Source organism: Cyanistes caeruleus, chromosome 5 (assembly GCF_971803275.1).
Source record: "Cyanistes caeruleus chromosome 5, bCyaCae1.hap1.1, whole genome shotgun sequence".
In the NCBI taxonomy this organism is placed as follows: Eukaryota; Metazoa; Chordata; class Aves; order Passeriformes; family Paridae; genus Cyanistes; species Cyanistes caeruleus.
This window is the reverse complement of record NC_141705.1, coordinates 18,260,571-18,272,996: the sequence shown is the minus strand read 5'-3', so window position 1 is coordinate 18,272,996 and position 12,426 is coordinate 18,260,571. Positions and strand designations below refer to the sequence as shown.

The 12,426-nt window shown below is 40.5% G+C and overlaps 1 protein-coding gene across 1 annotated transcript in view; it reads left to right on the top strand.

Moving 5' to 3' along the window:
• The first annotated feature begins 4,031 nt into the window (after window positions 1-4,031).
• Window positions 4,032-12,426, top strand: part of DHX15 (DEAH-box helicase 15) — a 45,650-nt gene continuing 37,255 nt past the window's right edge. Inside the window, exons 1-2 of the mRNA XM_086890123.1 lie at window positions 4,032-4,311; window positions 10,139-10,487. Of these exons, the coding sequence (XP_086746249.1) occupies window positions 4,244-4,311; window positions 10,139-10,487 (417 nt within the window). The 5' untranslated portion in view covers window positions 4,032-4,243. The remainder of the gene's footprint in view (window positions 4,312-10,138; window positions 10,488-12,426) is intronic.

Here is a 12,426-nt window from a genome sequence, read left to right as displayed (position 1 = left end):
GCCTTCCTTAGCAGACACGTCTTTTCAAACCTAGACAAAAAGGCAATAAACAATGCCACTTGTCATGAAGACCTGGAAGTTATGAGAACAATACACGAATTCTGTGTAACTCATGTAAATTAGACATAATTTAATTTACTTGGGAGTGATGGTTTGCTTTTACACTATTTCTTTGATTTCCATTCAAAGCACATAATGAATACCTGCCCTTGCAGGGTTTCTCTGAGGGGATTAAAGGCGATCATAAGGCTTTAGAGGTGACTGAGGGGCTCAGAATAGCAGCTGGTTGTCTACAATATGTTTCCTTCTACAGAATGGAGTTTGTTTTAAAAAGTCATTTTTTACTCTGATCAATGTTCTAAGAGATAGAAAAGCTGCAATCTTTCTCTTCTATCTCTTCCTCTCTCTCTTTCTTCTTTATGAAACTTTACTGAAGTTATTCAGACCTTTCTGACCTGCAGATTCAGTGCACACACACACACAGTGGTGTGTTCTATATGGGATAACATTTAATAACCATTCACAAAATTCAGATGTGTGTCTGTATGGCTGATAAAGTTTGCTGTCACGGCAATAGTGCTGTTGCCATGCTGTCTTCCTACAGCATACATCCCAGAGCAATTCAAAGTCCTGATTTATATATACTTGAAGTGTTGCAAAGTTTAGCTTCTGTAATTACAGAGAAGCTGCCTCTTTTCTTCGCTGCAGAAATTGAGATCAGTTCATGTATTCATCTTCATATTTTTAATTTGAACGATGTGGAAATCTGAATTTTTAAACATGCTCTGATTGTGGGTTCTTGTCTCAAGGATTCTTTCCCTGATGATGAAACATGAAGATAATATCCATTTATTCACATGGGCTTGGTGGGGGAGGATAGAATGAGGGTTTGTCTGTGATAGGCATTTGCATTTAAGACTCCTGGATAATTTTCTAAGGGTATTGCCCATTTTTATATACACACATAAAATTTTTAAACACTGATTTCAATTATAATTATCATAAGTATTTCATGTTAATATTTTAATTCATTTGCAGGAAATTTTTCATATAATGTTTTGTATATCTATAAAAATAGGAGTTATACCTGTTTTTAGAAAGGAAACTATTAAAAAAAAAAGTAAAAAAAAGTGGCAGTACAAGTGTGTCCATGGTATTGGGAGCATATATAGGCTGTAGCTTAGGGTCTTTTGCAAGCTAGCCAGCCATAAAAGAAATACATATTACACAGGTTTTAGGACTCTAACACACAACTTTCTTAGCTGTCTGCCTTAATGCTCTGCTCAGTATTATGGCTTCCACTGCAACAGAGGTTTGTGGTTTCACTTCACCATCCCGTGTTTTAGCTTAAGCCAGTGGAGAAGGTGAGTTTTGACTAACAAGCTAGACTGGATATATCTCATGTGCTCTATAGACTCTGTAATCTCTAGAAAGGGGTGAAGCCTAAGGCAATAATAACTTAAACTGTGACACTATGACACTAAACTTCTCTGTCAGAAACCTCACACCACCCAGGTGAGGGTTCCAGGGTCTCTGAATTACAGCTGGTCTGAGACCCATGTTTATTCTTTAAGAGAGAAGGCAATGCACAATCAGGGAAAAAAAAAAATAGACATTATGTTACTCCCCTAAGCCATTGTTTCAGTTTTAAGTGTTAATGTTCCTTTCAACACAAATAGCATAATAAATATGCCCATGCCAAATGTAAAGAATTATTCACTGGAAGCTGGCTAAGAGGATTTTGATACTAGTGATTTTAAAACTTCTAGGGTAAGAAATAAAGGGTAGAAGACTAGATAGTCAAGTGGAAGCTCATACAAATGTATCCTGTTTCATTAACCTAAGATTTTTACTTTTATGGATGGATATAAAAGGCCTTGGGGGGTGGGGGGTGGAAATAAAAACCTCTTTTTTAACAAATGTCTTCCAAAAGGCAGAAAATATGCTTAAATGTGCTCTATTTTACATATTCCTTTCATCCTTTAGACTTTTAGTGTAATGCTTATCACTTTGCCATTATGTCAATTTGTGCTTACTAGTCTTTTTTTTTCCTCTTGTCTCATATTTAGGCTGTGATTCTGCAAACACTTACCTACATGCTTAGTTTTGCTACTCCTTCCTTGTTAATCCCTTTGAAGTTAAAAGGATTATTTGCATTAGCAAAATAAGGCATGTGTGCGCTTTCATGAGGAAGTTCTTACAGTTGTAAACCCTTTGGGGTGGGACCAGATCAGTTATTATGCAGTCAGATATCTCAAAGCGTGGTTGGGTGGAGGATGAGTTCAAAAGTTTGTGAAGTTAACAATTGTTAACAGAGTGAACTGGTTTGTGGGATATGCCTGGGGCTTAGCACACAAGTAGTTGTTCACCCCAACTAGCACAACATCTTCTTCCCCTCTTTCCTGCATTTGTTGCTGAGCTGTAGCCTCAGATATCATACCAGCTGATATACCTGCTTTTTTCTTACCTCCTAAAGCAGAAACTTCCCTGATATTGGCCACAGGGTAATCTAGAGCAAGATGATAGCAAGTACATTTATGCTGGCGTGTACAGTGGGGAGAAATAAAGATCTGAAACAGAGCTGCATAGTTCTCCACACTCCCATTGTTCTCCATTGCATTCTCAGAACATTCTCAGAATTTCCCAGCACTAGCTTCTCATCCCAACTAATGCATGTAATGCTTTTATATTCTTCCCATTCTTGATACTTTACAGGGAGACCTAGCCACTATTTTCCCCCTCCCAAATGTGTCCTATTCAAGCACTCTATTTCAATGAACACTTGGTTTTGTTCAAGATAGACATAATTTAGAACTCACTTGGAAATATGTGTAGAAAGTCTTCCTTTAGCTGCATTCAGCCGATGCAGCTCAGTGTATACTACCATAGCATAACAAGTAAGCTTGATATTTGGTATAGAGAGAATTACTCTGCAGTGTTTATCCTCTGGAAACAGTGAATTCCAGTGTTTTTTGTAGTATAACTTTAAAAATTACTTCGAGCTTCATGGGAGAAGTTCAAACTCCAATTTCCAGGAATATTTATTTTGGTTGATAACTCTAAGCAGATAATATTTTTTTTTTTTTTTTACACTAACATTTAGAACTCCAGCAGAGCTGTGTGTGCCATTTTTGTTATATTATCTAAAACTAGGGACAGAAGTGTTCTTCTATTAAAGAAAATAACCTACGAATTTGTCTAAGTTAAATACTTTAATAGCTATACTAAAGTAATTCCAGCAAATCTTTGGACCGTGAATCTATGGACAAAGCCCCACTTGCTGAGCTGGCTGTACTTGTGGAACAGGTCACTGCAGCTAGGCGATGTTTCCTGACTACTTTCATGTTTGTTACCTGAGCCATTTCTGTGAATTCACCCTTTCTCCAGCAGTCGGGTAGCAGGAGCGAGTGCTTCAAGTGGCTGAGCAAAGGTTGTGATCTCGAGCAGGAGGGCTGTGAAGAGGGACAGGGAGAAAGCACTGGTGAGGCTGCACCTCTAGTAGTGTGTGACGTGCTGGAGTGTGATCAGGGAAGGGCAGAAGGCTTGGGAAAGGTCTAGCAAACATGTCTTATGAGGAACGGCTCAGGAGCTGGGGCTGCTGTGCCTGGAGGAGGCTCGGGGGACCCTCAGGCTCCCTACAGCTCCCTGGCAGGAGGCTGCAGCCAGGATCTGGTCTCTTCAGCTATGCCTGCAGCGAGACCGCCGGAGGAAATCGACTCACGCTGAAACAAGGGAGATTCAGACTAGATATTAGAAAAAATCTTTCATTGTCAGGGTGCTCAGGCACTGGAATCTGTTGCCCAGGGAGGTGGTGGAGTCACCACCCCCGGGGGTGTTCAAGAGGTGTTTAGACCTGGCGCTGGGTGATGCGCTTTAGTGGTTACAGTGGTAGTGCTGGGTGGACGGTTGCACTGGATGATCTTAAGGGTCTTTTCCACCTCGGAGATCCCGGGATCCATTGATGCTGTGACGGGGCTTTCCCGGCAGGGCCGCGGCCCGCTCCCCTCGCGCCGCCGCGGGAGCGCGCGCGGAGGGGCGGGGCCGCCGGGCTGGCGCCCAGGGGAGGCTTTGGCCAACGGGCCCGCGCGCCAGCGCCTCGCGCGGTCCCGGCGCTTCCTTCCGGCCGCCATTTTGTCGGCCGTGCCTCGCCGCGCCGCTGCTCGGGGAGGGAGCACAGAGCGCCCGCCCGCCGCACCCGGACGGACCGAGCGCCAGACGGACCGCCCGCCCGCCCGCCATCGCCATGTCCAAGCGCCATCGCCTCGATCTGGGCGACGATTACAGCTCCAGCAAGAAACGCACCACCGACGGGTGAGGGGTGGCGCAGAAGGCGCGGCCCGCGGCGGGGCGGGTGGGGGGGATCGCGGCGGCTCCCGCGCCATCCGCGCCCCATCCCCGGCTCCGGCCGCCCCTCCGGAGCTGGAGCTTCCCCGGGGCGCGGTGCGGCCGCCGTGCGAGGCAGAGAGAGGCCGCAGCGGCGCTGCCTCGGCCGAGTAGGCCCCGAAGCCTCGCGGCTCCCCGGAGCGCTGGGCCTGGCTCGGTATCGGCCGCCCCGCCCGGCGGGCCCCTCGGGGGGGCGGATGGCGGCGGGAGCGCCTCGTGCGGCGGCGCCGGGAGGGGGAAGGGAGGAAGGCGCCGGCCCAGCCGCCTGGGCAAATGGGCTGGGCTGGGCGCCCGTGGTGGGGGCGGCGCGCTGCTGGGCCCGCACCCCCGCGCCACGCTTTGTTTGCAGTTCTTCGCCTTCATATTTTTATTCATCTTCCCACTCCCTCTCCACCCTTCCTTTGTGTTTGTTTACTTATTCTCTGGCTTGAAAGGTCTGGCAGACGTGGGCCTAGAGGTGAACACGAGGTTTGTGTGTAGCCCGTGTTATTAGTGCCTGCGCTGGTGTTCCTTTGTTAACGTCTTTCACCCAGTCACCCTTGGTGATGTGCTTGGCTTGAAGTAGGAATCGATGGTGAGAAGGGGTTTGAGGTAGGGGGAAAGGGAGTGGGGTTTTTTTCTTAGTTTTGCGAAGGTTGAAGTTTTAGGACTGTGCTGCACACTCTTCAGCATGTGTTTTTTGAGGTTAACGTAATTGTAGGAACACAGACAATGCACTAGTGCTATGCTTAAATTCAGCGTTGCTTTAGAGCTCTCTTTACATAATCTTTTCCCCTTTAATTGGGCAGGAGGGGGAGGAAAGGCAGGCGGCTCTTTAAAATAAATTTCTGACGTTTCAAGGAGTACAAAGAAATGCAGTGTTTATCTAGTCTGGCCTTCTTTATGGAGCACGGGAGACTTCCGTGAGTTAAACAATTACTGAAGTCTATCAGTATTGTTTTGGACTGTTTATCTAGAGAAAAATCCTTCAGTTTGTTCTCAATGGTTACAATAATTCCAAGTCTAATGTAGCAGTTAATATTAACTGATAAACAGTCTTTGCAAAGCTTGCCTTTTTTTAAGGTAAGCTTGTACAGCTTCAGTTTTTAGCCCCTAGAGTTTGATGCATTTTTCTCAGTTAAACAAAAGAAAAATTTATTGTTAAATTATTATTTCCTGTCTGTAGGATCATCATAATCACATTTTAAAAAATATATTGAGCAATTTGTCTCAGTGCATTTTTGTAGGATTTCCCAGAGATTGAAATGGCTCTAGGCAACAGAAGAGTTGTACATATACAACTTTTCTGTATGTAGAGGCTTTTGTAAAATTATCAAGTGGTTATGTCAAAACTGGGCGTTATTTAAATGTGGTTATGACTATTACAGCTGGTTGTAAAGATAATCACAGGTCAGTATTTCCTTTTTTGTATGTTGTTGGGTTTTATAGTTTTGGAGTGGCTGTATTTGTCATTGTTTTTACTGGTCATGTAATGTCATTGTGAACTCTTGGTCTTACCATTTTGTATGTATTGCAGTGAATTCCCACCAGTATTAGACTAGAAGACATTGACCTTTATGGCACCTAAAAGCCGTAGAAATGCTGGTCTTGAGCCCCTTCTTTGTCCCCTCCTCTGCTGGTAAAAGCATTAAATGGTATAGGACTGAGAAAAACTCACTGTAAGCATAATTCCTGAGCATGATTATTTCTTAGATGACCTGGAATCTTAATTCATGTAGCAAGAGTCATACTAATGTTGTATGGTTGGTTTATTTTTGAGTAGTTTTGCAGCTTATGCAAGGCCGTAAGGGAGATGCGTGGAGTCTTGTTAAAAGCGTGTGTGTACCTGTCTTCCTCTGTGCCGAGAGTGCCTTTCTGCAGTTTAGGTGATTTTGGAGCTGGATTAAGCTGGATGAGCTCATTGCATGGTTACCACTTCACATTCAGAACAGTAGTGTGTCTTACTTCCAAACTGGAGAATAAGAAAGGTGCTCCAAGTGAATCAGTATTTTTTTAGTTCCTCTTGAATGGAGGGCCTCTGTTGGTGTGGGTGGATCTACACAGCGGCAGTGCCACATGGACACTACCTGGCCAACAGGTTTGTAATCGTTGGTATAATCTTAAACATCTGCATGGCATCTGTTTTCTTCCAGACTTGAAGTATTGTTTGTGAAATATAAAACAGTTTGGAAAAACAGAAATTGTGTTAAAGGTTTTTGGTTACAGTGCTTTTGTGAATTACATACATACTATTTTAAAGTATGTTAATTTCTTCTCAAATATATTTGAGTTGTGTAACATCAGTTAGTGATTTAGTGGGATGTATCATTCAGACTAATTGTACTTGGTTGATTTCTGTATAGAACAGAAATTCCTTTAGCTGTATTGCTTCATCAACTATTGCCGTGTTTAGTAGTGGGGAAAAGTACAGATGATCTGTTAGACGGGCTTACACTTGGACTGTGATGATCAGTAGTTTGCCTTGAGTCTTTGTTTCTGTTTTTATGTTTTTTATGAAAAAAAAGCACTCTTATTTAGCTTGATTGTTATAGTGCTTCTTTCATGTTCATATGGAAGTGTGAATGTAAGGAAGTAAAAGCAAATGGCAGACCAGACTTTTTTACTTAAAAGCAGAGCAAAAGATCCCAACTGCCATCTGTTAATGGAGGCTGTTATTTTCAGTCACAAGACAAGTGTGATTAAGGTATTACTTTACTGTTAATTTTTTTGAGTTCTGTTTTCTCTGTGCAATAATGAAAAAGCAAGTAAAATGTGATGGTTTGTAAGTGAAGAACTGCCAAGCCACATTTTTTAAAGGTTAAGGAAATTAATATGGCAGCCTAACTGTCATTCCTCTTTTTGCTTGTTGACCAGGGGAGTGTGTGTCTTCTAAGCTTCAGTAATAATGGGAGACTGGTGAAGAGTTTTAGGGGAAGAAAGTGCTGCTGTGTAAGTGTTAGAGAGTAAGTTAGAAGGCATGCTATATGTTGTAATGTTTCTATGGTAGGATCTGGTTGCCCCTGCTTCTCTTCTGCTTTTTGAAAATAAGAAACAGACTCAACTCCTTTTATTAACACATTAATAGTTTTTTTACTTCTGAAATGTACATAGAGCTTGATATGTTTCCTTTCTGTTTGTACAATTAAAAAACTGTAAGAGCTCAGTGAAGAAACTGAGAAATGGGGGATTAGTGTTACTTTCCATGATAGATTGTATTTGTAGTCCATTTAATTTGTTTTTTGTTCATGAGGTTGTATTTTTGTTTGTTTCAAGCCCACACAAGTAGCTACCAACACAGGATATAAGTGCTACAAGGGAGTGTTTAGGAGGATAGATCAGAGATACTGATCCATGTTAAAATTAATGCTGGTGGGGAAGGTTGGTTCTTCACAAGGCTGGTGAAATGCTTGTACTGATACATGGGAAGGGTAGGAAGTGAGGATCTATTCGTTTTAGCACTAGGGCTGCTTCATGGGGGCTGAAGCTATGGCGAAGGTATACTTGATGGTCTGCAATGCAGAAGCTGCTGATGTAATACTGTTTAAGTGAAGGTTGAGGAATAGATTTTGTTGGTGTGGTTTATTCACAATTTAAATGGGTATCAGTGAAGGATACAAATCCTTTAGAAACACACATACACAAAAGAATGCACAAAAAACCCAAAACAAACCTGCACATTAGTAGTGTGACTTCTTCTACCTTTATTGAAGTGTGTTGCATTTTACCCTGGCTTATCATTCTCGAATTGCTTTTACACCTTTATTTCTTTTTCCTGCCAGTGATGTTACTGTCTGACCATGCCATGTCCTGATATACCCGCATCTGTTTAGAAGGTGAATAGCTTATCAGCCAAGTCCAAAGCTTTGTTACTGATAAATGCTGTTCGACTCCTACACCTTTCTGAGTAGCATGATGGAGCCTAGTTCCTAGGGGTAGCTTCCATATGGAGAATGTGAACCTATTGGGTTCTTCAATATCTGCCTGGCATTTTACAGCAGGAAGAGATTTCTAGCTTGTACAGTATTTGACTGTTAGAAGTATTGTTAAAGCTAGAGTATAGATTTAAACAAATGCCCTAGAAAGGGTATTAATTTTTAAATTATTCAGCGTCTGAATCTTTAGGAAAATTACAGTATGCTTTGTAATCCTTTATTTTCAATGAGTCTATGTTAGAAGAAGTCATGTTAAAAAAATCTTAATATGACCTCTGCTGTCATGATATATTGAAGTACTGAGGGGAAATAAAAAGGCTGCATGCATTACATTCATTTATACAAGAATGCTGGTGTTTTTTTCCAAAGCACAGCACATTTTTAATGAAAATTTACAGAATCAGTACTAATATAATCTTGGTTACTGCATCTTCTCTATAAATCGGAATTTGGTATTATTTCAGTAGTTACAGTTGAATGCCAAATGCATGTTTAAAACAAAAACATGCATTTTTGTTTTAAACATGGAGAGGGGTGTTGGCAAGAGTTTTCTTTGGACATGGTCTCTAGACATGCCTGAGTGTTGGTGAAGAAGGAGGTGAGGTTTTTTTTTTTGCTTTATATTCCTAGAAATGTTTATGTCCGCACTTACTACAAAGCTGGTGTTGACTTAGTTTGTTGTTTTGCCTTTTTGATGGGATTTCAGTTAATGCATAAAAAGAGACAAAGCTGAGGATATCCTCAGTTTTGCAGGCAAAGATGCCACTAATCTTTTTAACTTGATCTTGTTTAAAATGGGATAGATTGTTTTTGTAAAGCAGAGCTTGTTTCAAAATCCTGAATTGGGAATTTTTATTAAAAGCATGTAGCTGTAGTTTTTGGGTCAAACTATGGATTCTTCTGTGGGTGTGTTTGTAGGAAGAGTGGATTTATGTGCAAGAACAAGTACGTGGACTTACAGAATCAAAAACTCTCAGACTGAGGTCAGAGCTTGAGAATACTGTTTTTCTTTTGCACATGCAGTGAAATTTTCCTACGTAGTATTTGGAACAAATGTGAATACATAAACCCTGTTTAAGTGTGTAGTAGGAAGTGGTACTGGAGAAGATACTATACAGCTTGGTAGTGTTGGGTTGACAGTTGAACTCCATGATCTTAAGGGTCATTTCCAACCTAAGTTATTCTGATTCTGTGAACTGTAGTGGCTGGCTTTAAGTCTTAAGTTCCAGACTCAACAACCTGTATATCAAAGTTGATTGAGTCAGAATTGTGTTTAAGACTTGAAACAAAAAAATAAAAAAACCTACACAGTAATTGTGGAAGAATAAAATCAAACTTTCCTTCCATAGCTTGCTTATTATCTTAGTTTTTTTTGGATGAGTATAATTCCTTTGGTAGGAGGCAAAACTATTTATTGTTCACTTATTTTATTCCTTTTGTTCCTTTATTTTATAGTGTTCCCTTATTTTTCTGCAAGTGGGGATGGGGAGATCTGAGGGACATCTACATTGCACAGCTGATTCTAATCATTAGATCAGGGGAGATAGAACGTTCATCTCTCCATGTGACAGCTTTATTCAGTCTTGCCTGTAATGAGAGGAATTGTTGTAGTGTTTAGGTACAATAAGTGTAGCTGTGTATAGCTAATGCTGAGTATGCATCATATATACTGTTGTTACTCCTTGGTGCTTATTCTTTCAGGTAGCTGCCTGCAAGATTTTAAAGATTTGGTTTGTATCCACTTTACAGTGGGCACCTTTAGGGTTGCATTGTATTAAAAATCCTCCTCTGCATTTAAGTATTCAAGTGTCTCATTTTCTGCTGTGTCTCTTGACTCATTTTAGGAAAGATCGAGACCGGGACAGGGACCGAGATGACCGTTCGAAAGATCGTGACAGGGATCGTGACAGAGATAGAGATCGTGACAGAGAAAGGGACAAGGAGAAAGATCTGCGACCTTCATCTAACTCTACATATTACGCGGCTGCTGGGTTACCAGCTATAAAACCAGCAATGATTCCACACAGTATTAACCCTTTCACAAATCTACCACATACCCCACGATATTATGATATCCTGAAAAAAAGGCTACAACTTCCTGTCTGGGAATATAAAGAAAGATTTACAGATATTTTGATCAGGCATCAGTCATTTGTGCTGGTTGGAGAGACTGGGTCTGGTAAAACAACACAGGTGAGTTCTTATATGATACTGCATTTTTTTAAAGGTTCTGGCTGTTGCTAGGTATGTGTGTGTGAAATCAGTTGTGTAAAAATACTTCACAAACGGTTAGCAAAACTAATTTGATGGATGTTATATTTGCTTAATGAGTGCAAAAAGTGAGGAGAATCGTACAGCATCTTCCACTTCAAAAATCCAGTACTGCTTCTGGGCCTCTGCTTCCATAGGGCTTTATAATCAATAGATTTCTGGTTGAGGAAGATAGAGCTTTAATGGTGTGACAGAAGTGTACTAATCCACAAACCGAAGTGGTGGTGCCAAATTATTTAACTGTCTGTGTAAATGGCAGCTACAAGGTATGAACTTGTTCATGTTTTATGAAGCTTGCTACTACAGATAGAAGGAATTGAAATGTCAGATAGTAGTCTGACATCTGATGAGCTTTTGCTGATATTCAAACTTGAGAGGTAGAGTCTTGTGTTTCTTTGGTGCTGAAACTTCTCAGAGCTTGTAGAGCTTTTTTAGTGCTGCAGTTAAAAATCACATTTTTTGGTAGACTGATGGTTTTAAAAGTCTTCCTGGGCACCAAAAGTAGTGATAACAGATGTTCAGAGCCTCATCAAACCTTAAAATTTTGAGGGCCAGTAAACAGGTAATATTTGTGACACAAGGAACAACTGGGTATTTATAGCAGGGCAAATTTTTTCAAAACTATCCTCTAGTTTGCTGTTTAAAGTCTGTGTTGAAAAGTAATATAAAAAAGTTTTTTGTTCTGTAATCTGATAAAATTCTTTTATATGGGCAGAAAATAAAGTTAGCTACAATCCATTTTATAAAGACTAAAATATTCTTCTGTTTTTAAGTCTTACAGTCAGTAAATTTTTGGTCATAGAATTTAGGATGTTTAGAAAATGTGAAGGACATAGTAGTATATTGGATATCTTTTACAGCTGTGCCTGAAATATCTAGAGTTACAGGACCTTGCTGCACATTCTAGGAACCAGTGTTAAGTTAGTGGGTAGCGTTAACGACATTATCTGTTGGTTTTTTAAAAACTGTATAAGCCAAGACCAGGAATGTATAGAATTCTTCAGAAAGGTTTGATTATGTTGTTACTTGTGAGAGTCAGTATCCTGAATATTATCTTAAAAAATGGTGGCTGCCTAAATGAAAACAAGATTATTTCTTGTGTGATCTGAAAATTTAAAGGTTTAAGGGTTGTGTCAATGTCATTCCTCAGGCATAAAGCTTTTCTTGAGTTACCTTGCTACTTTAACCCTTAGTTTCTGAAAGGATTTAAGTAATTTAACACATCTTTCCTAAAATGGAATTTAAGCCACCAGAAGCACATAAACTGTCTTGGAAGCTTCTCTGTTTTCTCTGAATTTGCTCGTTGAAGTCGCAGATGCATTTTTAAACAATTGACAATGTCTCTGTAGGGACTTACCACTGAAAATTGTCCTGCTGCCACCTAATGAAAAATTAGTTTTGCATATGATAGTGTCACATTGTTTTTTTGAGGACAATTGCTGTCTTAAAACATGTTGAGATGATTGTTTTTCTTCTCAAATTCATTGATCAGAACAAGATAAATGCTTTTCTGCAGCTAAGAATGCCTTTAATGCTCAGACTGCAGGTGTACATGAGCTATTAATGTCAGCTTTATACTAATAAAAGTAAGCAACATTTGAAAAATACTATTTCCAAAATGAATATTTTCTCTTTCATTGTGATAGTTGAAGGCTATACAGTAGTGGATAATCTTTTTGGTAGTGAGGTACTGCCTTTCAAGTCCCTTCTCTGATTATTATCTGCTCTTCTTCTATTTAGACAGGTTGACAGGGTTAGGTTTGTTCAGCCTGAGAAGAGAAAGCTCCAGGGAGGCCTCATTGTGGCCTTTCACTACCTAGAGAGGGCTTTGAAAAAAACATGGAAAGTGACTTTTTACATG